Source organism: Rhea pennata, chromosome 3, assembly GCF_028389875.1.
Source record: "Rhea pennata isolate bPtePen1 chromosome 3, bPtePen1.pri, whole genome shotgun sequence".
In the NCBI taxonomy this organism is placed as follows: Eukaryota; Metazoa; Chordata; class Aves; order Rheiformes; family Rheidae; genus Rhea; species Rhea pennata.
Genome location: NC_084665.1, coordinates 73,033,332 through 73,061,279, shown reverse-complemented (window position 1 = coordinate 73,061,279; position 27,948 = coordinate 73,033,332). Strand labels below are relative to the sequence as shown.

General features: G+C 34.2%; 1 protein-coding gene across 1 annotated transcript in view; it reads right to left on the bottom strand.

The window, feature by feature from the left end:
* TBC1D32 (TBC1 domain family member 32) overlaps window positions 1-27,948 on the bottom strand; it is a 79,373-nt gene that overhangs the window by 44,701 nt on the left and 6,724 nt on the right. Inside the window, exons 4-23 of the mRNA XM_062570928.1 lie at window positions 24,989-25,166; window positions 24,290-24,361; window positions 23,006-23,131; window positions 22,453-22,531; window positions 22,220-22,320; window positions 22,056-22,117; window positions 21,399-21,543; window positions 20,608-20,667; window positions 19,045-19,144; window positions 18,673-18,810; window positions 17,199-17,291; window positions 16,779-16,921; window positions 12,542-12,666; window positions 11,231-11,432; window positions 7,990-8,072; window positions 7,188-7,326; window positions 6,764-6,851; window positions 5,209-5,327; window positions 4,375-4,491; window positions 728-816 (exon numbers count right to left, since the gene is read on the bottom strand). Of these exons, the coding sequence (XP_062426912.1) occupies window positions 728-816; window positions 4,375-4,491; window positions 5,209-5,327; window positions 6,764-6,851; window positions 7,188-7,326; window positions 7,990-8,072; window positions 11,231-11,432; window positions 12,542-12,666; window positions 16,779-16,921; window positions 17,199-17,291; window positions 18,673-18,810; window positions 19,045-19,144; window positions 20,608-20,667; window positions 21,399-21,543; window positions 22,056-22,117; window positions 22,220-22,320; window positions 22,453-22,531; window positions 23,006-23,131; window positions 24,290-24,361; window positions 24,989-25,166 (2,259 nt within the window). The remainder of the gene's footprint in view (window positions 1-727; window positions 817-4,374; window positions 4,492-5,208; window positions 5,328-6,763; window positions 6,852-7,187; window positions 7,327-7,989; window positions 8,073-11,230; window positions 11,433-12,541; window positions 12,667-16,778; window positions 16,922-17,198; window positions 17,292-18,672; window positions 18,811-19,044; window positions 19,145-20,607; window positions 20,668-21,398; window positions 21,544-22,055; window positions 22,118-22,219; window positions 22,321-22,452; window positions 22,532-23,005; window positions 23,132-24,289; window positions 24,362-24,988; window positions 25,167-27,948) is intronic.

Genomic DNA, 27,948 nt, shown 5'->3' with positions numbered 1-27,948 from the left:
CCTGCCCAAGTAAAGTTATCAAAATTTTCTATACTACGAAGCGCAATCCAACAGAAATTTTATTTTAACTGTACCGTATATACCATATAAACTACCAGTAAATATGTGAATAAATTTATGTATTCTTCAGCTTTGGGAAAACAATGAAAAAGAGAAATTATGATTTCTATGTCAAAATATTATTACATATTTAAATGAGCATGACAGAGTAAGCACATTTAAAGTGTTCCTTCAGATTCTAGAAATACTTGGGATCCAATGATAATATCCTCCTCAAAATCAGTATTGGTGAAAATAGTTACAACTGAACTGATACATTAAAAAAAAATGAACTGCAGGGAAACTAGAAAAACAAAGCCTGATGGAAGCATAATATAAAATACTTTGTTTATTTTAGTATTTTGGTATGATTTTTGTTTTATGTACTATGATGGATGCACCATATTTCCTTTTCAATCAACTGGATAAAATAACAATGAGCAATTTCTATTACTGCTTATCATATTACAATATATCCATTTACTGTAATAAGATTAGATTCATTGCTATTCTCATTTTGTAGGACGTATTTTTCATTCTATCCTGTGTTCAAGAAAAAGCAAATTTCACCTTCATGCATAATAAAACCCGAACAACATTAGCTTATTGCAAACAATGCATACAAGCATGTTTTACTCTATTTGGTTATTGTGACCAAAGGATTTTTTTTTAAAAAAAGGCATCTTACCTCAAACCAAATACATGTGATTGTTCATAATTGAATAAGGAGTGAATTTTAGCTTCTGAATTCAAAATTATAAGCCTGTCAATGATATCCTGCCAAGAGAAGTAAAAAAAATCTCACGTATGTCTTCATTTTTTGTATATATAATAACACAATAGTTTCACAAAGTTGTTTACTAAAGAATGAAACCTATGATTAAAAAAAATTGCTTTAAATTATTTTTGTAATAAGTTGTGCTTTCCATGGTAGAAGCCAAAGGCAAAAAAGAACAGTACAGAAGGCTGGGAAACAAAACTTACTAAGTAGGGAAAAGAAAAAAAAAATCACCAAACATACAAAAAGATCCTGGCATATCAAATATTCTATTTCACATTTAACATTAACCTATGATAAAACTGCTAGGAAGCAGTTGAAACAGTTATACATCTAACTATTTTGATAAAATTAACACAGAAGTATGATTAATAAGCCATACTAGACTGAAAAAGCAATACCTTTAGTATAATACCCTCCCTAACTCTAGATAGTACAAAATGCTTTGAAGCGTGGCTATCAGTCCTGTGCGTAGCAAGGTTTGGCTTGGATGTCGAGTCTTACCTTTTTCATAATACAGAGTCTAACATAATAGACAATGACTTAAGGATACTTCCTATTTCTTGCATAGATCTCCTCTGGTTTATTGCCTATCCAAAGTCCTTCTAAAGCAGTAACTTCATTATAGTCAGAAGAAACAAAATGCAAAGTTTTTACTGGGTTTTTTTAAAATATGGATTAAATTCAAACCTTTATTTTATTGCTGTTTAATAAGTATGGCCAGAAACATCAGAGAGTATTATTATTCAACTGTTCAGATCACAGTTATAAGAAAATAATTAAAATTTGCCAAAGTAAACTGTCACCTTAAAATATATTCTTATCTAAAATGAAGTGAAACCATATTTCATCTATTAGATTTCTTGAGGAGGTTGGGGGAAAGAGCTGCAAAGAATGCGCTTTTTCCATATAGTGGAAAAAAATCACATTAAAATTCACAATAAAACAAATCAACTTTGACCTGTTGCTATATTACCGAACAAACAGTAAGGGGCACTAAAATTAATAAAATGATTCATTTCAGGTTCCAGGGCTTTTTTATATATTTGTATCTCTATACTTGCAAATATATAAAGTCAAATGTTGTTTCTTTGACAACAACTTCCTTCTCTCATCTATGCATCCAAACTTGAAGCCAGTAAAACAGCAGAAAGGGGAGGCATAGGTATAGGACCACTGGAAAAGCAGTTCAAGCTTTGATTTAGGATATTAGGAAAGAAGGTAGTCAACAACGTTCAACAGAGGGTCTGATCAGAAAAATGTGTAGATAAATCTTAAAAAAAAAAGTAAATAAAATTTAAGTATTAGGTATTTAAATAAAATAACATTCTACCATAAGAGTAAAGTATCTAAATATAACTTAGATTCTCCATAATCACTAGAGAATTTCACTTAGCTTAAACATGCCTTTCAAAGATACAGATTTGGAGGGTACATTTCAAGCCAGATTCTCTCGCAACTCTGTTCCTAAGGAACCTCTCAAAGGTAGAATGGAGGCAGGAAGGATCATGAATCATCTGCTGCATTTTAGAAAATATTTTTATTCAACAAATTTAGGGTAAAAAAAAACCAAAAGGGATTAAGAAAGAGCCATAACAACTTTCCTAAGGCAACAAAATCAAAACCTGGTTAATCAACTGTTAGAAGCAGTAAAAGCCCAACTGATAATCTGTTATGATGCAACTAATTACCCACAAATACTAAGAGGAGAAATAACGCTTAAATCCTGTGTGTTTAAGAAACAAAAGGCATGCTAAGATGACTGAAGTTATGTGCATTATCAAATATAATTCAACATAAAATAGTGCAAGTCAAATTCTGTGTATCATTTGTATGATACAAAAATACAGAAGGACAAAACACACAAATCAATTAGATTGTTGAGGTTGGAAGGCATCTCTGGAGATCAACTAGTCCAACCTTCCTGCTCAAGCAGGGTCACCTACAGCACATTGCACAGGAATGTGTCCAGATGGCTCCTGAATCATCTCTAAGGAAGGAGACTCTGCAACCTCTCTAGGCAACTACTTCCAGTGCTCAGTCACCCTCACAGCAAAGATGTTTTTTCTCACATTCACACGGAGCTGCTTGTTTCAGTTCACACTCGTTGCCTCTCTTGTCATTGCGCATCACTGAAAAGAGCCTGGTCCGATCCTCTTGACACCCCCTCCTCCCCCAGCCTTCTCTTCCAGGCTAAAGAGGCCCAGCTCTCACAGCCTTTCCTCACAGGGCAGATGCTCCTGTCCCTTCATCATTTTAGCAGTTCTTCACTGGACTGGCTCCAGCAGCTCCATGACATACATGAATGTCCCCTTAAATAACCCATTTCCCTTCTGTTAACAACTGAATCTTGAATGTCTATCTTAGACTTGCACAATTGCCTTTTGGACAGTAATTAAGTGAAACAAACTCCATCCAAAACACCTCTATCCACAATTGTTCAGGTAACTTTCAACAATAATACTAGTATTGCTACTTTTGGAAACGTAAAAAGTTCCACCAAACTTTTGAAGCTCCTCAAATGTCCAAGTGACATAGGCCTTCAAAGCCATAAAACTGTTACTAAAGATCTACCCTGATCTAATAACTGGCAAATATATACCACCTTCAGCATGCAACTCCCCACTTCCAGTGCCTCAGAAAACCTTATTACTGAACTAAACTATCCATTAGTGGACACGGCAACGCTGAGTAGACTGGATAAATTAAAACTATCACCGCTTCTTCTCCTGAAGTCACCTAAACAGTGTTACAGAACAACAGCAAAAACACTTCCAAACACAACAAACACCAGTACAACACACACTGCCCAAACAACTTAAAGTACTATCGATCAAGAGTTTACACTCAACACTGTCATGCAATATCAATTCCAAGTGCTGACTCATTAGCAAAGATCTTATTTTAACTGCAACTAATTGCTTCTGATCTGTAGACAAGAAAAAAAGAAAATGATTGTGAATGGATAAAGCATAATACTAGCCACTAAACAATACAGGATATTTTCACATACAAGATATGCAGACATACAGGATATGCAAATAATAAGGAATAATACTAAACTTCTAAAATAGTATTACTATTTTAGAAAAGACTGAAACATGCCTTAATTTTCTAATTAGTGATTTTAGTTTATGTGAATGATCTGTGCTACTTAGGAAGACGAAATTTCTACCATTGTTTGCTTCCACAGATTGTGTTAAAACAATATTATATAATACCCATGTGTAGGCATGAAATTGTATGCACATACAGATATTCATATAAGTCACTTTTTCCTGGAAAAAGCATATTTCTAATATAATCCAGGAAAGATCTCTGAAGTGGACAACACATTTTATACTATCTTTAGGACTTCAGAATTAAAATTTAGGTTAACATGAAATGATACGTGCATATACTGCCCTCATGCTGTATATAATACAAAATGCAGAAAATGTCACCATCTTTCAGTAATAAGAAATAATTTATTTTATTGTTAGAGTAATTATTTTCTTAGGTAAAAATATCCTTATAGAAGAATTAATTTTTCTTTCAAAAGAAAAAGACATACTCACAATTATATCTGTAGGAATTTCACGGAGTGAATACAGTGGTCTATTTGGCATATCTTGTTTACTGAGGAGTTCAAAAACTGCAGGATAGGTGAGCAAGTTTATCAGAGACAGAAAAGACTAGTGAAAGGAAAAAAAAAGAATGGGTGAACGAAAGAGGTTATTAATTAAGTATAACCAAACATATTTATAAAATTACTTTGCATTTAATTCAAGTTTGTTATCTTTTATGTAGGCTGAACTTGACATGTGTAGAGCTGCCCAAAATAATGCTGCAAACCTGGCAGGTCTATCTACAATCTCAAAAGGCAGCAATATCTGTGAAATATGTATAAACTGTCAAATTACACAAGCAGATAGCTTAGTAAAAAGCTGAGGTTTTTTCCCACTGGTATAAATGAAATATAATTCTGGAAATGACTTCAGAATTCTTTTGAAAGCTGTAATACTTTATTGTGTAGTTGTAAAATTCAGAGGCACAGAACATATTCTAAAACACAAGGATAACTGATCTTTCTACAATATTCAGAGATTGAATTAATGGACAGTTATTTTAAGACTTTCACTTTTGTTGTGAGTCTTATTTATTATTTTATACTGACTTTAGTAGATCCTTGGCATCATGGCCCTCCATGCAATACAAGACCTCTTTCAGTAACTCATTATTTGACTAGTGTATTTCATTAATTTTGCCCCACATGCTTAGAAACAAGTATAGATGTAATAAAAAAAATCAGAAAGTTATGTAAACATCCTAGATAAAATATAATGTTGTTTTCTATGTCAACATAGAAAAATATTATAAATCATTCTCTCCTCCCTTAAGTAACTTCTCACCTTCTGACAGCTTTGGTCAATAGGATCGACTGGAGTAGATCTGGGTTGAGTCATCCTTGCATCATCTTTTCCACATTCCAGAAGAGCCCATAGTTCAGTTACAAGTGCTTTTATAAAGCCTAAAACAAATTTTTGTTCTAATCATGAGAATGGTAAGAATACAAACAAGAAGTCACATAAAATAACCATTTTATTCCCCCATGCACAATCCTTCAATCAACCTACCTTTCTACACTGTTCTGCTTATATTTAGCCTAAAATCTACAGCAGCAGTTTGCAGTAAGTGTAGGATGGTATTTCTATACACTACATCGTTCAATGTAAGTAAGCTGCTAGTCTTCCTTTAGATAATTCCTATACATCAATGCTTCTGTAATGTTGGTCCCATGTTTTTAAAAATATAAAATTTAAATATAAAATTTACTTTAACTCATCAATAAATGAAAACATACCATAGTGATACATTTCAAAGCACTGAAAAAATCTTTTAAATACAAATACTATTAACTGAATCTAAAATGTGAAATATTAAATAAAAAAGTAGGGGAAAGATAGACATCTAACTAAGAAATCTCCAGATGTAAGTGACTCCTAGTAACAACTTTAATGACACTATACAATCTCCTTTCAAGGTTGAAAATCAACGTTGAGCTTGACATCGATTTTTTCTGGTCTACCATTTGTCTTTGATTCCAAAGGCTGTGACAAGTGACTTGACTAAGAACCTTAAACAGGACAGATGGAGTTACTCAAGTACATCTACTCCTTAATTTCATAAAGATCTCACAAGTGTAAATAACAAACAATTAACAACCAGTTTCCTTGACTGACAGGATTTGCCTGCCTTTGTGACACGCTTTCAGTCAAATATTTTAATTATATACCAATGACTTCTAGATATCTAGAGAGAACATTTGCAACTTCCACACCTCACAGACTTCTTAAACAACTTAAGATACTACTTTACTTTATTGGTAAGATTCTTGTTAATCTACTGACTATGTAGGCCCCTGTAAGGTATGACAACAGTTAAGCTATCTGAGAATGAATCTGAAGGGACTTTTATTCATGGGCTGGCAGGCAAGAATTCAGAAAAATCTCAATTCCATCTCACTACTGAATATAAGAACCAATGACATTCAGGTCTGTGCATTCTTTCACTCTTTGAGCAGCCAGTAGCCATGGAAAACTACAAACCAGTTACAGAAATCAAAACTTATTGATCTGCAGATGAGAATTAATGATCACCTGTAACTTGTTAGCAGCTTGTTCTTAACAGTCATAAATGCATTTATGCACATATAGAAAATTTCTGGGAATTCAAACCATGAAATAAAAATTTCATATACTGTAAGAAACAAAATAACTGCATCAAGATAAGTGAATGATTTAAGAATTTGAAGGAATAAATTCCTAACAAGAAGAAATCAAGACATTTGCTAATACTACATAATTATTCCAGTCAGTTCATCTTTTTTAACATCATTCTCATAATCTTCTTCTGTTGGAGACTATAGCAAGTAACTATTTGTAATAAAATTGCTCTTCTAATTACCTGAACTCTGTAGAGCTACAGCACCTGTTGGTGTTGTTGCCATTTGTGTAACAATCACTTGATTACCAGATTCTTCATTTTCACTTGTCTGTTAGACACAAATATAGAGCAAAGAATTAGTGACACAGTGCATGGAACTCTTCAATATTGATCTTTCCTATACTTGCTTACAGAATTTAATCCACTGTATCACTAGAATTGGACAGTTCATGAAAATTACCTTCTACAGATTTGCCACAGTCAAGAGTACAACTAAACATCTTTATCAAGTATTTTATCAAATACTTTGTTATCTGGGACATGCAGCATCAGCAAAGAATAAATTTATTTGCTTATTGCTTTCTTTTGTCTCTTATTTTATCACAGTACTTTTTTTAAAAATGTTTTCTATTACAGAGTATTGTCCATACTCTGTAATGCTTACCTGCTTTTTCTTTGATAAACTGTTGAACATAAAAGTCACACAGTCATTCATGGCCCCTGTACTATGAAGCAGAAATAGTCCTTTTGGCGTGGCAGAAAAATTTAGTAAGGCATCTAACAAAGTCTCTTCTGATAATGAGCTGTAGGAGTAGCAGAACAGTCATTAGAAGATTTGAAAGAAGTATAAGAAAACATTAGAAACACTACAATTTGTAGCTCTGAAAAATAAAAATGCATTGACTATGCCTACGTTATGTTAGTAGAAGTAGTATTTAGGAAAGTTATAGTAAGTACTAGACTATTTCGTACAAATATCCAAACCCAGACCAGTAGAACTAAAGGTCAATGAAGAGAGAGATGCACATAATATATAGATAATTCCTTCAAGAACCAAAAGACCTGTACCACCCTTAAGCATACTGATAACTTACTATCTGAGCCTGAACAAATTTTCCTAGATATTAATGTGGAAGTTATAAATTTTTGACTTGGCAAAGCAAGTACAGAATTTCTCACCAATGGAAAAACATTGTGAGCAACTAGTAAGAACTCACAAATTATTGTTTTTACATGTGTTTGAGGAGGAAAAGGCTTCTGCTAGAAACTAGTCCAGAATTTCCAAAAACAAGGTGCTGAAAGGTCGAGAACAATTTTTGCAACTCTACAGAGACCTATGCTAGGACGATACTGCTCCATCTACCTTGCCAGTATATTTCTGGCAAAAGGCTAAGACAACAGTGTTATAAGATGCCTCAAACATCAGTAAAGTAGCAGTGCGTGACCCTAATTTAGGTATTACTTACACATTTTTTGATTCTTGACTTATTGGCGAAGGGGAGCTTGCACCAGTCACAGGAGTGGGAATTCTTTCTGAAAGCAAACTTGCCTGTGAAATTAGAAAAAAAAAAAAAAAAAAAAAACAAAGAACAACCAAACCTGTTGTCCATTTACATCATTTTTAAACACTAGACTTCTCTAACTAGTGTCAAAAAAGACAAAAGACCCCAAAAAGAAAATATCAAAAAGGGGAGTGAGCAGGTTGTAATTGAGCCTTTGGTATTGGTTGAGAATATACCATTCGATTTCATTTTTTATCCAGAAAAAAAAAATCGTTTTTCACTTTTTACTCAGGTATAAACCACTATAAGGCTATTTTTTTTTTTTAAGTATTCCTTAAAATGCTTTTTTTTAAAAAATAATAATAATAGACTCCGAAAGTTGCAAAATATCACATAATGTATGTATGTTTGTGTGTAAATTTTATATACATACATATATATTCACACACACTTCTATGCATCTACTTCTCAGTAGCAAATTTACTACATAACTGTCAAAAAACACCCCCCCACACAAACACATTATATTTGATGGGGACAGTAATTTAAATGATATCTGAAAATAATTCTGGGAAAACATCTAATATTTAAGATCAATGATTTAAGCTTTTTATGTTTCTAGGCATGAGAAGCATATTGCACAATTCATTCAAATGAAAGTGAGCAATATATAATACAGATGTTAATTTCAGTGAACATAGTGGATTTACACTGTTATAAATACATTAGATAATTTATCCAGAAAAGGTTGCTTTATTAAAGTCATTAGTAGTCCTAGATGTGTCAAGTTTTCTTTTATCTGTGCAATAATGTCAACGTTTGTCCCAGAATTCTTATCAGGATCTGGCATGAAAAAAACCTCTTTGTCCATCAGTATTAAGTCTCAGAGACATGTAAAGTAAGAGAAAACAACCACTAGTCTATTCATTAAAAAACTCATAACCAGTGCTTGTATAGATTTTTTTTAAATCGAATTCCAATCTTTTAGCTACACTATAAATGGTAGAATATTTTCACAGAATCACAGAATGGTTGAGGTTGGAAGAGACCTATAGAGATCATCTAGTCCAACCCCCCTGCTCAAGCAGGGTCACCTAGAGCACACATTGCACAGGATCGCATTCAGGATGGTTTTGAGTATCTCCAGAGGAGATTCCACACCCTCTCTGGGCAACTTCTTCCAGTGCTCTGCTACCCTTATAGTAAGGAAGTTCTTCCTTATATTCAGATGGAACTTCCTGTGTTTCAGTTTGTGCTTGCTGCCTCTTGTCCTGTCGCTGGGCATCACTGAAGAGAGTCTGGCCCCATCCTATTGACACTCTCCCTTAAGATATTTATAGACATTGATAAGATTCCCTTTCAGTCTTCTCGTGTTTTAAAGCAGGCCAATGATAGAAAACTATCAAAAAATAATCAAGATGACAGAATTGAAAACTTGACTTTCAGTATACCAGTTTGCTGGTTCCTTAAGTCCTGAATACACAGACTGCACTTCAGCCTCAATTTGACCTCCAAAATCGTGTGAAGAAATGGCATTTTATCATTTAAAAGTTTGATGATTTTTTAATTCTATGCATTCATCTTATATATCTTGTATGTATCAAAACAATTTGTCTAAATGATGTTCCACACTATAACAAATGATTATAATGCTCACAGAAGTCTGCTGTGCATGTGTACCTGTTATAGAGCTCTAGAACAAATAACTAGAAAATGCCCATCAAAAGCATATCGGAGACTGCATATGATAACCACTAAATAGAGTAACAAGTTAGTTCAAGTAAGACTGACTAGTTACATAAGAAAGGAAAACACAAAAAGACAGACTTACGTACGTTACAGCATGATTCAATTAAACTAAACTCTATTCAACAAAAATCAGGTTTCTCAATGCAACATCGTTTCAAAAAGACATTCTTTGCTGAGAAACTTGGAATTGTAAGTATATCACAGTAAACTAAGTAATTTTTCAACTAAAAGTTTATGCTTTTATAAAAATATTCGTATGTGAAAGTAGTAAGAAACATCCACAAGCTGATGATTTAAAGTCTCTCTTCTATTCAAGTTATTTATTTCTGATATTTTCTGCCTCAGTAAACATTGTGACTGCTTGCATTTCTAAAACTTCTAATCATAATAAAACCATACAGCATTTACAGGAAGAATAATCGCTCCATTCTGCTTCCCTTGTATTCAAATCTCTGTTTCTTTACTCGCTTAGTCAATTTTTTTTTTCTAGCTTGGTCTGATCCTTTGACTCTAAGCAAATATTTTACAGTCACTGGAGGAAAAGAAAAAAGATGGTTCTATTTTTAGTCAAACAATTTTATTTCATTTTTCCATTAAAACTTTTAACATCTATCCTTTAAATACACTTTCAGTTAACCAGAAGTCAATTTTATTTCACTGCAAACTTATTGAAAACTGCCACTGCTGCATCCAGATACATTTTTCCACATCAACTTAATGGTTATAATAACCAGGTAAGAATTTTCATGTTGTTTGGCTATCAGAACAACAGAACTGGAAAAGTTTAGTGAATTAAGTAGGTTCAGTACATGCACAGTATGCAGCAGAACTGCTGAGCTCAAGCTCTTTCAAGCAGAAAGAGTCTTAGACCAGCAATCAGACTGAAGTTACACTTTCAACACTTCAGTAGGTTATCCAAGTATGCAAATGAGAGAACTCCTGCCTGTACAACTCATAAGGTCTCTTGAGAACATTTCAATGGCATCTAACCAAACATTTCGAATTTATTTTTCCTCCTATGTCCCCTCAAAACTAATTAGCTTATCCTAAAAATCTACTAAGACCACACCTTGGAATTTTTTTCTTTCTATATATCCAAACCAAAGAGTGACGACCAGATTTGTGGTGGATACTGGCCATTATGGTATCAGATGACCTCTTTCAAGGACAATGGTGAGAAATATGTTAGTCTACGAAAGACAGATCTACCTATACATCTTCAGAGTTCCTGGTTTCACATTAAAACATGTAAGTCTTAAACTAAGCACCTGCCAAGTTCACATACAGAAAGAAAATTTGAAAAACAGAAGTTAATTTTTAGAACAAGAATTAATTGCCAAGCATTCTTATCTCACTACTTAAATGTAAAAAATCTAAACCAAAGAACAGCTATTGTACAAACTGAAACTCTTACAGTAAGATTTTGCTAATCTTCCCGATTCCAAATGAGATTTACCTTTTTCCAAGCTTCTGCAATAGATTCATGCAAACCATAAGGAATAAGCACCTGCAGGCCTTCACAGGTTCTGTACATCTGACGACATACAAAAATGAAAGCTCCTTTAACAACTGGCAAAAGCTCGGATCCAGATAAAAGAGAAATGTCGTCATGAAGAAGTTTCTTTGTAAACTCAACAATTACATGAACAGCTGTAGGACTAGAAATAAAATCATACTTTTAAAATGTTGTTTTGCAGTCACCAACACAGCTTGAAAAAAATCCCTTGCATGAGCCTATTTAATTTTTTGTAAGAACAATGGAAAGAAACTCTGGCCCACTGTGTTAATCCCTGTAACATCATTCAGAGGAGGAGAAAACGTAGGGCAAGTGATTATACTCTAGCTACAGGTCCACATAAACCCAAAACGAATTCATTGCCTTCCATGTAGCCCGCATGACCACAAGCTACATACTGTTTATCTTTTTTAAAGAGTCCAGTCAGGAAGAACAAGACAAGTCATTTTATCTTTTGCTTAATCAGTACTACCCTTCTTATTATAAGGGGGCAAAATTTGTGCTTGCTCTTCTTTTTCCGTATCTGAGATCTGTTTCTTAAGTCTTATAGGTTAGTAACGCAAAGGACACCTTTTTCTCCAAATCGCTATCTTTTACTTCCAACATTTCCAGCTACACGTTCCTTGTAACTGACAGCTGTGACTTTTCAACTAATTTCATGACCTGCAGCTTAGTTACTTTTAAAGACTACTCTCAGTTTTACTGATCTGTTTAGCATCATCTCACAATACGCTACCCATTGGATCACACAAGCTCCTAAGGTAGATATGCTGTTATGTATGTCAGCTCCTGATGTATTAAAAAGTATGCCTCTTAACTGCTGATCCAAATGGTACATTAAATCTAGCCTTCCAATAAAAAGGTTCATTTTCAATATTTATTTCAAAGAAAACATACTAAAGAGGGCCCTTTGGCCTGACCAGTAACACAATGAGTACCCTGGAACTACATTCAGAGACAGGAAAGCATGCTCGCTCACTCGTGCTCTCTCTCTCTCTCATATGAGTAAGAAAAACCCATAAACCATGAAAATCTCCTTTAATAAAAAGTATTTCTTAAAAATGCCATTTCCCCAGCTAGTCACATAACTATCTCCACAATACATTCTCTAAAACACTTCCTATCTTACCTGATAATCATGTACTGTTTACTCAAAGCGTAAACAAAACATATTGTGTATTATAAATAAATAAAAAAGGGAAAACAAGTCTTTTTTCATATGACTAATGTAATTCATTAATATACTCTTACCTATCTTTGGCTGAGTTTTCATTTCCTCCATAAAGAAGAACAGAAAGACCATCTTCTACAGCAGCAATCCTTGCCAAAATATCTGCTGCGTGAATTAAAGTCGTTTCAAGACAATTTACATACATCTGTTTGGAAGCCACAAAAAAAAAAAAAAAAAAAGTTTAAAATTCAGTGCTTTTGTGAAATCTGTTTATTCAAGTCTGGCTTGCGTATGCAGAACCTGAAGGTCATTTTTCTAATGACTGCTTAATGGTTCAAAATAAGCAAGCAGGCTACATTCAAATCTTCATCACAAAAAGCAGTAATTACCAGTTAATGGTTATGACACTACTCCACAGACTGCAGAGATATGGAAAACAGACATTTCTTATTAGAAATTAGACACTCCTTTTTCCTCCACAATCAATGTGGGAAGACTCCCAATAATCCTGGGTGTCTTAATCAAGGTGACAAATACATCAACTCCCTTTTTGTGTGTATGAATTACCAACCCTTTAGCTATTATGGGAAAACTAATTTCACAAGATCTTGATTGTCCACCTCACTTAAATTCTCTCTTCAAAACCTTGCTCTTGTTTATTTCTCCCTCCTTTCCCAAAGTCACAGTACAAGCATGTTTCTTTCCATAATAAGTCATTGCTTTGAAATTAGGAAGGAAGTCTTCCCCACTGGAGCAAACTTCTGGCAACTCTTTATGCACATCGGACATCATGGAGGCACAACTGATTCTGTAAAGTGGGCTGTAATCAACAGGGCCTGAACATTTAACACTGGAATTCAGACTGTTCTGTCCAGTACACCCACTAGTAAATGTCTGATCGGAATAAATGCCGAGTTGGCCAGTGCTCATTAGTAAGTGAGCCCAGTATGTCAATGGTGGACAAGCGAGCATGGTGCTCCACAAAGACCCTCTCAGGTAGCAGTGAGGGCAGGCTGCTCTGCATGGGCAGGGGAGCCAGGTGTGATGCAAAGTCAGAGGGATAGAGGCAGAGGTTTCCCCATCAAACCAATGGTCATTCCAATGCTACCCAAGCAAGAGAAGTAGACCCGGTCCAGTCACGGTAGCCAGGTTCAGCAAACAGTACTAATCCTCAGACAAGCCGATGGAGAAGAGGTAGGTCCAAGGTCAAGCCACAAAGCTGAGTTGGGGTCAGGCTCAGACATAGCCCAGCAATCACCTAGGCTGCACACCAGCACCATTATCTAAGTTGGCCCTGAACCTGGCAGCCAAACCCTGAGGGAGCAGAAAAAGGGAGAAGATGTGCCCAGGGCAAGCATCCAGCAGTTGCAGCTCCGCATGGCTTGTTCTAAGCATCCTAAAGACGCTCATCGAAACTCTGTTCCTGTCCACATGCCTCAGAAAATACTGCACATCAGCTCATTTCTCAGCATACAGTCATGAGATAACTAGAGTGTACCTTAACACTCAGAAACTGGGAAACACTCCCAGTTCCCAAGACTTACACATAAATGATGTGCTTACAAAGAAGAATTATAGTTTTCAAAGGGAGAAATGTCCTTTGGTAACTTCCACCTATCCATACTAGGGAAAATGGAGAGGAATCAGAGAGATGCATTTTAGGGAAGTTTCTAGAAAGAGCTGAACACAAGGATGATTACTGTTTCCCAGTAATGCTTGTTAAATACCTAGTACGTCCAAGCGGAGAATAAGCATATATAAGCATATAAGAATAATTTGAAAGTCCACTGCTTACATCTTTCTCATTCGTCCATCAAGGACAGCAGGATTCATGGGAGACGGGATTTTAAAATGCTATACTATTCATCTCCTGTTTCTTCTCTTACAGGTAGTTCTATATTATATATGATGCACTGAGGAAAAATAAAGTCTTATTACTTTAAAACTTAAGGCATTTACTATTAATACCTGTGGACTAAGGAACTTAAAAGATAAATATGTTTAAGACCCTGTTTTTTGGTTAAAATTTTCAGTAATACAGAGAGTTAAAAAGCAGGCTCTCTGAACTTTTATTTTTAGGTTACTGGGAGACATCGTTCAGCATTCCAAGAAAGAACTGTACTAGGCTGTCACTATATCTTCACAGAGTACTTTTATTTTACTTTTCTTGTGCAAGACAAAAGAATATATAGTACTTTGTTTATTTAAAATGTGAATAAAGTGTTCTACATCAGCTGTGCTTGAGCAGCCATTCAGAGGCTACAGAGCCCAAAAAGTCACTACTGCTGTCCAAAAAATCTGACAGCTGCTCATAGCCACCAAGTTTCTCCACCCCTCTGTAGGACAGACTAGCAGTACTATTCTACTTAAAATGCAAGCAAGCCCTGCACTTTTTTGGAGTGGATTTACAGCCCAAACAACAGAACCATACTTGCTCATTAGGCCCACTATGCAACTGAGAACAGACTGCTGCATGCAGCTCCAATGGGCTCCCTACCTCCTCCCTAAATTAATAAAGATGTGTGGCCAGATGACTAAAGTTTCCAGTGCTACTATTTCTTATCATATTTCAGTGCAGCCTTCCATTTGAGATAAATCACAGAAGCATAGTCCAGCATTATAGAGGCAAACACCACATCCTACATGGGGTCGCAGGATTTCAGGGCGTGAAAGAAGTGCCAGTGGCTTGGTTGGGAAGCAAATAGTTCCAGTTCTTATAAAGGGAGAAGAGGGTCACTCTGATTTTTCTGACCATCCACTTGCCAGATATGATACAAATCAATTTGCACTGGTGCAGCAGCTTCATCAGAACAACTAGGACACATTCCACATTTACCAACCGTATACAGATCTGGGCCTAAAACAGCCACTGTGCAAACATAACAGATTTTCATGTATGCATTAAGTGTTCTTGACTATGACCTCTTTTATTGTTGTTTTTTTTCCCAAATAAGCCTACGCTAAGGTGTAGGAGGGCTTACAGCTCGTAAGAGCTCAGCTACCTACAAGTAACTGCTGCTCATAGCAGAAAGAAAAAAGGAGGAACTGTTAAAGGTTAATTATTTTTAAATTAATAATAGTTTACTAATGTACAATACAAAACAGAGACAGTTGTATACACTTTATAATATAATGTGACTATTGAGATTGCTTGAGGGATTATAGAGACCTCAGTCATGGCAAATCAATGAAGTACTGATTTAGTACTATTTTTAAATTCACCTATCAGTGTTCAAAATATGTACAGGCTCAGTCTTTTTCATCATTTAAAACATCTGCATTAAATCTTTGCAGTAAAAAATAATAACAAGACAACTTGAAGTGTTGATCCTACAAAAGTGAGTGCATATATCCTTCCAATATGTATAATGTATGTATAAACAATGCTATTGTACTCAGCGCAGGTACTCACAAACCATCTAAATTATTGACATGATCAAGTCTCTCATGACCATGGTTTTAAGCATTATAGAAATATCTATTTAAAATTTTTTTGAGATCAGCTATTTACACTTATAAAAATATTTCAATTTAAAAATATATAGATAAGAATATTTAAAAAACAAACTATAGTAAAAAATAATTAGGAGGGTATTGACAAAATTTCACTTTAAGAATCTAAATAAGGTACATAGGGTAGGATCCTAGGCTGCCTTCATAATCTCAGGAAGTCAATTCAAAGCATCACAGCTATTCATTTCTCTCAAAGACTCTCTATACAGGACAGCTCAGGTTGCTAATGTACTCCATGTGCATTTGGGGCCCTCATCCTCATATCTCTGTCCAGAGACTCACTGTCACCTAGATCAATGAAACTGTATCAGATAAAACAGAAAGTAATGGGACAAGCTGAAACTTAAAGCAGTTTGCCATACAAGCATAACTAGGCTTTCAAGGACCTAAGTGTAGATAATACTTCACAAAGGTTTTACATCTCATGAGGATGTTAAAAAAAAAAAAAAAAAAAAGAAAAAAAAAAGAAAAATCCTCGCTCCCTTTTTCTAACTTAAAAAAAACAATAATTTTCTATTAAGTATTATAGGTTTTACCTATTCCATGCTTTGAGAACACTTCAAGTTGCAAGCTGAATTTAAAAATGAATAAAAGTACTTTTCCTTTTAAGTAACAAGCAGAGCAGGTAAGATTTTCTTTCACAGGTGCTTAGATTTTCTTACATGGGTGCTTAGATTTTCATATGTCTTGTGGATAAAAAAAGCAGATGTAATTCCATATAACTACATACATCTTCTGTAGAGCAAATATGTAATATGATGATCCTACATAGGTTTAAATATTATTTGAAAGACTACAACAAACCTCTGTGCCACTCAGTAAATTTTGAATAGGATGAAGAAGGGCATCTACCACTGCATCAGTATATAAACATTCAGCAGCACATCCCGTCTGGTCACAAAAAACTTGCAGAATCTCTGTAACAAGACTTGCTGGAGAATAATTGTCTGGCAAACACAAGAAGTATTTATTTGTATTTTTTAAACTTACATACATATACATTAATATATCTGTACAGCTTAGGTAAATATTTCTGAAACATAACTTTGTTAAGCACTGATTTAATACAAGTAGAGGCAGGAAAGAAAAATTTGCACAAATACTGCTACTATCTGCTTACCCTTACTTATATGCTATTACATGCTTACCCAAACTAAAAATTATAAAATATAGAAGTTACCAAATGACTCATTATTATGAATATATTAGTATGTAAACATATACCTGTATGCACTGTCAAAGTTGTCTTTGGGTAACTTGGAGAATAATAAATAAGCTGAGTAAATAATACCAACAGATCTGTTAGTGATACACGATCTATAAAAAAAAGAAAAAAGGAAAGAAAGAAAAACGTAATCTGGAAATCAACATACAGCTTTAATCTTACAAATAAAGTTGGTTCTGTAAATATGCATAAGCAACACATTTCTTTTACTGAGAACATCAACATTACATACAAATGGTAAAGCAAAGGACATGCACCTCCCAGGAACTCTACCGTATCACTTCATGCTCAATTATAAAGCTTGATCTTGCTCCCAACTTAGGCAACTCCAATCTTACCATGCCTTCCACTGAAATAGATGGCAGCCAAAGTTTGAGAATGCTGGATGTATGGTTGTAAGAAAAAGCATTATTTTCTAATAGATTAAGTGATACAGCTGGAAAAAAAGATAAACGGTCGAACACACACACTCTTTTTCAGGTCTGAAACAAAAACAACAAATGCTCAGCTAAATGCAGGTTAGGAACTACTTCTTTCAGTTTAATGTAATTACATTAATAAATCAGGCAATTTGTGAGGAAAGGGTTGGCATCTCTGAAACTGAGATGGATTCTGTTAAGAGGATAGATGGTAAGATCACTGGCTTTTGTAGGAAGAGGAAAAAGCTAAACATCATCAAGGGACCACTGCTTGAGTGGAATATACAGCCTATCAGCAAATGACAAAAGGACTCAAACAGTAGTGGATGTTTCTTCCTCACAAGACAGCCACTTCATACTAGACCTCTCAAGTCCTGATCCTCAAACCAGAGTACAAAATACCTTCAAAAGAAAAGTCCAAGAACTATTATCTAGAAATACTATGCAATCCATATTGAACTAGTAAAGACGTTAATGTAATGGCAGACTACTGTATTCCTCATGCACCTGTATTTGTCAACCCTGCACAATGTACTGCTATATGCAGACTTTTCTAGGCTTTAGAATATTTTACCATCTCATCTCTTCTCTCCTCGGCTCCATAGGTACCAATCTTTTCCTCTACAATGGCTTAACAATTACATTAATAAGTTAAACTCCAAATTGTTTTTCATCTGTATTTAGCCTGAAATACTGGTTTGGTTTCACACCAGAAAAACAGTTTTGATCCTGCACGTCTCTTTTTCAACTGACTATGACAGCTGATTAACAACAGATATTATCCATATCTAGCAACACTGAATCACTTCTGTATTGATGCAACTCTCCTTCAACATGAAATTCATGTACGGAATATAAGGACAGAAGTGAGCTATTCAATCATTTCTATCAAAGATTAAAAAAATGGTGCTGCCGCTCAAGATTATCAATGCCATCTTTTAACAAAGGTTTCCAGGTAAAGGACTGCTGAACAGAGGACTGTCCTATAAATCCACAACACTAACAGATATACTTGTTACTCAACAGGTTACGTTTTTCTCAGCTCTCCCCTTACCTTTTCTGTTTTTCATCTGTACTGGAAAAAGACTTCGACCTTGCTTATAGATCAACAATCTTCCTAAAAGGCACAGTGAATGCACAAAATAGATGTACTGCAACTCTGGTCCAGTATAAGAAAACTTCTGCTTCTCACCTTTAACAATAAAACCAAAAATTTAGAACACCCATTTGAACAACTATTGTAATACACATGGATCATTTTGAATATGAAGACATACAGTGTAAGCTGTATTACAGTTCTCTCAAAAAACTAACATAAAATGTTTTCTGATGAAAACCAACAGACAGCTTGCCTTTTGATATAGTGCAAAGACCTAGAAAATTAAGATGCACAAGCATATAACGCAATACATGCAAAGTTACTTACTACAGCGCTGCTGGGAAAAAATGCTGACTCTAGAAGTTCTGTCAGCTGATGACTTGCAAAACTCAAAGTAGTCAAGACACTGTTGGACAGCTGCATTAATCTGTCAAAAAAACACACAAAAATAAAATGTCTGTCATTTTACAGTGAATTTGTTTTCTTTTATATCCAAGTACAACCCTTTAATGTAAGAATCTAAATATTGACATCACTGCAACAACTGATCGTGTTTCAGTGGTTTGCATAAAGAGGCAAACCAGGAGGTAAAATTTTACACCACTAGTAAAATGCATCATCAGAAACTTCAGTTCTGTAAGTGCTAAAACAACTGATCTATGAAAAAGAGTAGAATGAACATGCAAGTATTTTGAGAAATTAATGATTACCTATACTTGGTTGCTATATTATCATTAACATGGAAACCTGCCAGTATCCACACGTGAAAACCTTTGTCTAGAATATATCTACATTAAGAAACTCTAAGTTTGGGTTTGCTGCCAGTGCTATCCCTGCTATTGCAAAACTGATGAACCATTATCATATTATCGCCTAATCACTGCCATAAAAAGTTTTATCAGTGTAAACTTAAAAATTAATCACAAATATAGTGTATGACCAAAAAAGTAAGCTTACAACTATTTTATTTTGGAGCTACTAAGATATTTTTCACATATGTTCAAAGTAATATGCGCACACTAAAAGTTGAAGTAAAATAAATAAATATACGTACTAAATAAAATCATATGTAATTGTAAGCTTACCCTATGCTTATAAATTATACTAGACCACCTTGTTATAACGGACTCCCCATTTATACTTTTTGCTGCACAACCATGCCTTATTCTATGCTCTGTGCTATGCATACAGACAAACAAATCAAACACACCCATTCTTATTTCTCATTTTAAGCTTTTATCAGCCATATGCATTTTACATTTATTGATTTGTATAAGATGATTTTACAAAAAGTTCAGTTCTGTAATAAGTGGACTTCATATCTATATTACTTTCACTGAAATTGATGAAATTTTCATCCTAGTGGAGCGATCTTCCCATACAGAATATAAGATAGCATTAGCATCTACATTACCATACATTTTCCAATTGATACATTTTGCTGTCACTTTGAATCCTTAATGCTTCATATCACAACTTAAAAGACTATGATGAATTTTTTTCTGAGTCTCTTCCTGACAAAAATCTAAATTCAGTGTATAGCTTTTATGACAATTTTTAGGTATCTTTTGCTTTTTTTCCCTACATTTATAGAAATAATTCTAAATATGAATGCAATACGAATGTAACAAAGACTTAATAAACAATAAACATCTCCTATAAGGCATAGAAATTTCCTCTCACTCAGATTAGGTCATATACCCTTCTTTGCATTTAATAATGAGGTATATCATTAAAAAATAATAAATAATAATTAAAAAAGAGTTGTCTAGATAACGATGAGGGAACAGCTCTGACAAAAGGAAAAAAGGGGGGAAAAAATTCAGATCAAAACATATAAAGCAAAAACAAGTTCCAGGTAAAATCCGACAACCATAATTATAGACTTACCAAAGATTTATACTTCTTTTCCAAAAGTCTAAGGACCACTGTTCTGCTGTAATATGCATGCTAAAATTATAAAGAAGAACTAATTTAAACTTCCAAAATAGCTTCAGTTTGAAATACAAAAATCCAAATCAACTCCAGTTCTGTTCCATTAGGGACCCTGTGCACAGCAGCATCCCTGATGAATTAAACTCCAGCAAGCGTAAACCAGCATTACACTGAATCGAGCCTTTTGTTTGCACTACAGTAAGATGACAAAACATATATTCTTTTAGAAAAATGTGTGTAGTGTGTTGTGTAAAACAGAAAAATCAATAACCATACTGAAATTTTAGACTACACATTTATATGACATTGTGTAAATCATGAATCATAAGGTTATACATCGCAGACTGCAGAATGCTCTAATGTCCAACAAGAATCATCAAGTTGCATATATTGTAGCATTTATAACTGTACCTTCATGCCTCTCTTGCTCATCATTTATTCTACAGAACCACTTGCATCTTTTGGTGGACTTCTGTCAATTATGACAAAGGGATTTACGTCCTAATGAGCATAAACATCCCCGAAATTTTATAAAAATTATTTGGTACCCAAATAAAAAGGGAAGGAGAGAGTAGGGTTAAAGGGCAAAGGACATACAATCCTAAGACATCAGACTTTAGCTACAGCGCTCAGTATAGGCAATTATCAATCACAATAGATCTATGATACTAATACTCATAAATCCACTTTTAAGATGCATGCCAAACATCAACAACTGTGTTTTGGGTTTATTTATTTATACTTACCGTCCATTTTTTGAACCAAACAGCCTTGATATCTAGCAGAGCCAAAAAATAGACTGGGCTCAAAAATTCTGGAGAGGCAAGATGACTAGGCTCACGCTTTACTGACAACAGTGACAAGGTACACTCCACTATTTCTTCCATGTATCTTTCAACACAAATAGGGAAAAAGAGAACAAAACTCTCAAATCAGTTAAAGTTTTCCAAAAGTAATAATCAGAAACAAATTTACTGTAAACCTCTTACTGTTCAGATAAACAGTAAGTATCAATCACTATTTTTAATTTGATCTTATAAGGTTATTAATACTTGTTGTGTTACCAGGAATAAACTTAAAAGCAACCTTCTAGTATTCTCCAAAATGACTGAATGTTTTGTGAACACTAAATTTATACTTATTATTTTGTAAAACATCTATCATATTTTTTATAATAAAGCATTCATAACACTTTAAAAGCAAGGCAAGCATCTTAATATGACCCATGACTGCTTCTATGCAACTACTCCATTCTACTTTCCCCCATGTTTCTATTTTCCTTCTTAACACTATCTAATCATCTGCATACCCTGCCACCATCTTTTTGTTAAAATTGTATGTAACCATTACATGTTCAAATCATTAAATTTAGGAACAGTAACACATTACTGAAAACGACCTACTTTTCAGGATGACGAATCCAGAAAGATGGAGCTTCCTTTTGGTACTCATTTAAAAGGCGCACCTGTTAATGCAGGGATTATAATTAAAATATAAATAATATAAATAATGCATGGTGTTTCGGTTATGACAAAAATGATAGAAGGTATGGAAAGTTCATTTATACCTTCTTTAGTAAACGATTTATATCTGTATTAGATACATCCAGACCAGCAGAAATAGGAAGATGATATTCTCCAGAAAGAAAATACAACTCCAAGTGCTTTGCTTAAAAAAAAAAAAAAAAAAAAAAAAAGAGAGAGAGAGAGAGAGAGTATTAGACTGTTTTATAGTAAAATATAACTGATTTTCAGGAAGTACATGAATCATGAAGTCTTAAATGTAGTTTAGTGCACATACCTAAACTTGTATATACTTCTCTTGTCATATTAAATGGAGAAGAAGAAAAGGTTTTTGCATAGAATCTCAAAATTTTCTCCTAAGGATGAAAAAGAGTCAGCAAGCAATGTATTACATTAACACATACACAATGCACATACATGTGCAGTGCATTGCACAATCACTAATTTTTTCCCTCATCAGCATCATTAACATCATTTTCTTACTGTCATGAAGTATATACCTGACTTAAATAGGAAATATTAACATTAAATGTTTTACAGAGCAGGGTTTTTTTTCCATTTTACTTCGTCAAAAGACATTCCCCATTAAAAACATTTTAAAAAGTACTTGTGCCTCTAAAGTCCTGTTGCAGCTATCTTTAAATCAAGACCTATTGGAACCAATCAGTTCTTTTCCTTCAAAACCAGTTTATCTGGTATGTGCTCAAATAACAACAAATGCCTTAGGACACTGCTGGACTACCTGTAATACACATGTAACTTTTTATTTGTCTTCAGTACTCTTTATTATACCTAAACATCTGATAACTGAATACAGAACATTAGCTTACACTGAAAGTTGCATCAGGATCTGACAGAGACTCCGTTAGATGCTTACGCAGATTGGGCCAACTCTCAGAGTTCAGTATATCAGAGGGAGGGGCAGAGCACAGTGTCTGCAATGCTTCTTGGCGCACCTGAAGCAGACAAAAAGGTAAACAACTCAAATATATCAACAGCCACCTTTTAAATAAGTAATTTAAAATAGCCTTTGGAGGAAGGAAGGAACAGGCCTTGGCTGTAGAACAGATAAGGAGTTCCAAAACATTTAATCTCCATGCTCTTATGGTGTTTTGTCAAAACACTGCATTAGTGAGAAGAACAAAAAGTGTACACTTTAAGAAGCAACAAAGCCATTTTTACAATTAGGTTTTCAATACTGGATGGAATGATTATGTTTATTTCTGTTTTACATTCTGCTTGCAATCAAATATTTTGTAAGTAGAAATACTGCACTTTTTAATATTTTTAAGTAGAAAAATGAGTTACTAGACACTTTTGATGTTCTACTGTTGAATTTTCATCAGCTTTATAACCTAAATAACTTCAAATATCTGAGTTTGTTCTACTGAAAGACAAACGTAGTCTCCGCTCATTTATTTCGTATTATTGAAATCAACTGTAGGGTAGTTAAACAACATTTAATAGTATCAGATTTTTAACTGCCATGACTTCGTCAATTGCTGGACAAATGCAAGCAAATCTTACTAAGAGAGAAAGCTCTCAAAATAATGACTGCAGGCAAACCCTACTGAGAGAGAGAGCGCTCTCAAAATAATATGTTTCTGCAAGCCTCAAAGTATCAGCAGCTGAGCAGTGCTCAGTGAGCCATATTACTACTGCCAGAAAGACAAACCTAAGTTAAACACTATACGTTCCATTTGGCAGTAGTTTGCTGGCAAATAAGTAGGTGTATCTCTTTTCTGATAATGGTATCACAAAGGACAACATGAAGTTATCAAAAGGGGTAAAGGGTATGCATATATGAAACCAAGCTTCAGGGACTTTACTTTTCATATAACCTTTTCCAAATTAAAGAATGCTCATCTATGATCTCATCATAAAAATGGTTTTTATGATCTCATCATAAAAAATACTTGTTGCAAGAAAGCTTTTGAGCCAGACACATACAAAAAATGAAATACTCTGACTAAAGTCAGCACACATGAACCATTACGGACAAGCTTTCACTAATGCACATAAGCATAAGAAGGTTATGTACATGCACTCCATTTTCAACATACCATAAACATTTGTTTGTAACAACAAGATTTTATTTCTTCCCTTAAACTTACTTCCTTCGGCTGAATAGGGTCAAGCCTTTCTGCAAGCAGCTGCAATTGTTCTTGATTCATGAACGTGTAACTCTATAACATACATTTAAAATTATGATTAGTATATCCTATTAAAAAGAACAAAAGAAATCAGTAGTCTTCTGGATATCTAATTTATTTTTAATAATTAGTATTTTAACATCTATCCTAATTTAATATTAAAATCAACATTCTAAGTGCTTTCTGTTTGGCCAATGTTAAATTTACAGCAACATTCTTTTATATATTTTGCTTATGTTTTGAAGTTTACTCTGTCTTTGTGATACATCTTATACCTTATAATAATTCATTAAGTAAGACAGTATAGTGCAGCAGACTGGAAATAAATTGCACATTACTTAGGTCCCACAGTAAAATCACAAAAATTTAAATGTATTGCTTTTCTCATTATTTTGTCTTTTTCTTTTATAATAGTTGAACAGGTACTTTAGAGAATAGGGGTAGGATTCTTCCATCTAGCACACATTGTCTAAAGGTTAGGCATCTAGTATAAGCTCAGTCCTCAAGAGAAGAATGGCAGTAATTTTAGGACAAGCATCAAAGACAGGCAAGATGAATCACTGTTTAGGGCTGCTTCTCAATCTCCACCAACTATCCTGGAACTTAACAAATTGCCAGCTTCATGTTTATTTCATAATATAGACAGAAAGCACACTGTACTTGGTTGAATGAGGAATCACTGTCAGAGTAGTTGTCCGTGTAATAACCACTTTGACATTCCTTCTTAGTTTTACTATCCAGTTCCTTATTATGCATCCGATCTTCTTCAAATTTGTTAATCAAAGATTCCACCACAACCATCATGACATTCTTCAAGGCAAGCATCATTTCTCTGTACCTTCAAAGTAAAGATGACATTTAATATTAAATAGCATAGGAAAAAGAAAAAAAACCCCACAAATTAAATCCTGAATAACTGAATATGGTATAATGTCACTTCAAACTGAACTCATTGAATGAACAGGAAGGAACGATAAACGAACACAAAATCAGCAACAAAACATGCATATATCTTACATATTTTATATAATTGTATTTTAAAATTAAACTACTTTATGACTTCCTAAAACCACTCAATGAAACCACCGCTAACATAATCTAATATTAATAGGTTCCTAAAAAGGAGTAATAGGAACCCACCTAAAAGGAGAACCTGTCCCCAAGAAAACTAAAGATCAACTCTGATCCTTGCTACTGTTTATGCTTCTTCTAGTTAAACGTGCAATTTTCCTTCTGACATAAGCTCTGAGCAGAACCAATACACGAGAATACCACCTACTGATTCAAGATTCTAAGTACAGATCATGCATGCAAAACAATTCTGTCTCAACAAAGTCAAGATTTGTTTCTTAATTAGATAGAGTGAACAATAATTTCCATATGGCACCAATTCAAAATAAAGGCTGCCTCAGAAAGAGATACTACCGTAAGATTTTGGCATTTTATTTCAAAATAGGTTTATTATTTATTTTATTATTTGTTTTTATTTATTATTATTTTACAGTCAAAAATAGTATACATTACTAGTAATTATTATTATCAAATAATAATTATTAAAGATAATGTGAATTGTATTTACTCTCACAGTAAAGCAGCTTTTCCTTATATTCGGGTTTCACCCGAATATAACAAAAAACATCTTTACTGTGAGAGTGACAGAGCACTGAAACAGGTTGCCCACAGAGGACGTGGCTCCTTCTTGGAAGACATTCAAAACCCGCCTGCACACGATCCTGTCTAACATGCTTTAGATGCTCCTGCTTGAGCAGGAGAGTTAGACTAGATGATCTCCAAAGGTCCCTTTCAACCTCAACCATTCTGCGATTGTATTGTGCTGTAACATTTGGCTCTAATTAAAGATATAAGACATGAACATATTTAGTTCATTGGCATTTCTAGTATTAACTTTAATGAGCTCAGGAACCGTTAAGATCCTGACCACCAAAACACACAAACATATAAAGCATAATCTGAAAAACAGTCATCTTAATAGCTATTTTGAAGGTGAAAATAAAAGCCAGGTGTGTTGATTACAAAGTACTTTCTAAATATAAGTGACTGTACTGTAAAAGAAATACAGACTGTCTCACTAAGGAGTCAAATTTCATAGTGCATTTTTCTAAATAAACGTCTTTATACATCCTAACCACTAGAAAAAAAAATTTACGAAGAATAAAAACTGAACTTTGTCTGATCTTGAAATAATATCAAGCTTATCACAGCAAGACCTAATGAGACTCAATCACAGAGGTGATATTCCTCCTCCACTCAGCCCTAGTGAGGTTGCATCTGGAGCAGTGTGTTCAGTGTCAGGCTCCCCTGTCAAGAGAGGCTTGGAACAAGTCCAATAAAGGGCTGCTAAGATGATCAGAGGACTGGAGCATCTCTCTTATGAAGAAAGACTGTGAGAGCTGGGCCTCTTCAGCCTGGAGAACAGAAGCCTGAGGGGGGATCCTATCAATGCCTCTAAATACCTGAAGGGAGGGTGTCAAGAAGATGGGGCCAGGCTCTTTTCAGTGGTGCCCAGCAACAGAACAAGATGCAACAGGCACAAACTTAAACACAAGAAGCTCCATTTGAACATGACAAAAAAAAAAAAAAAAAATTCTTTCTTGTGAGGGTGACAGAGCACTGGAACAGGTTGCCCAGAGAGGTTGTGGAGTCTCCTTCTTGGAAGATATTCAAAACCTGCCTGAACACGATCCAGTGTGGTATGTGCTCTAGGTGACCCTGCTTGAGCAAGAGGGTTGGACTAGACAATCTCCAAAGGTCCCTTCTAACCTGTGATTCAGAATGCTTGGAAATAGGTGACAAGAAAAAGCCTGTATAAAAAAATGTTTCATATTGGATTTTTTTTTTTTTTTTTTTGTATCCTAGATATGAAATCTTCTGGAAACAAAAAAAGAAAATCTTCTAGAATAGACACATAAACCACTTTTTAATTTGTTTCTTATTAAGAACATGTAATAAACAATAGATATCATAGTAAAATCCAAGTTCCACTACAAAGAGAGACTAAGGTGACATTTAGATTGTGTAATAAAATGAGTGAAGAAAAAACTGTTTGGCTTAATACTGTATAAAATTACTTTAGGAACTAAAACAGGACATGAATTTTATTCCTTTGTTTCTTCCTCTACAACACATTAACATAAAATAACGTATTTTTTTCTAACTGGAATAACAGCAGCTGTGACAAAGCACATTTTTGTTTCAAATTGGAGAAAAACAAGCTGAAGTATCAAGAACCTCAATTTCTGAACTAGTTTTTAACTTCAGATTGATAGATTTTTGTAATAAAATAATTCTGTAATTTTTATAATTTGCTTTTATTCCCCTGCTTTGAAACAGAAACTCCAAAAAACTGATATTTAGATCAAAGTCTTGAAGTTTCACATACTTTCCAGAAATAATAGCTGTACCTAATAAAAGCCATCTTTGTAAGCACTACTTACCAAAGCTTTAAAAAATGATAACAACTACCTGCATATGCAGAACTGAAATCTGAACTACGAAAATTCAGTAGAAAGGCCCACTATTCCAAGAAAGAGCTATTTTAATAGCCATAGGAAGGGAAGAGAGTTTCTGAGAAAAAAAAGACTTCGCAAATTTTAAGGATT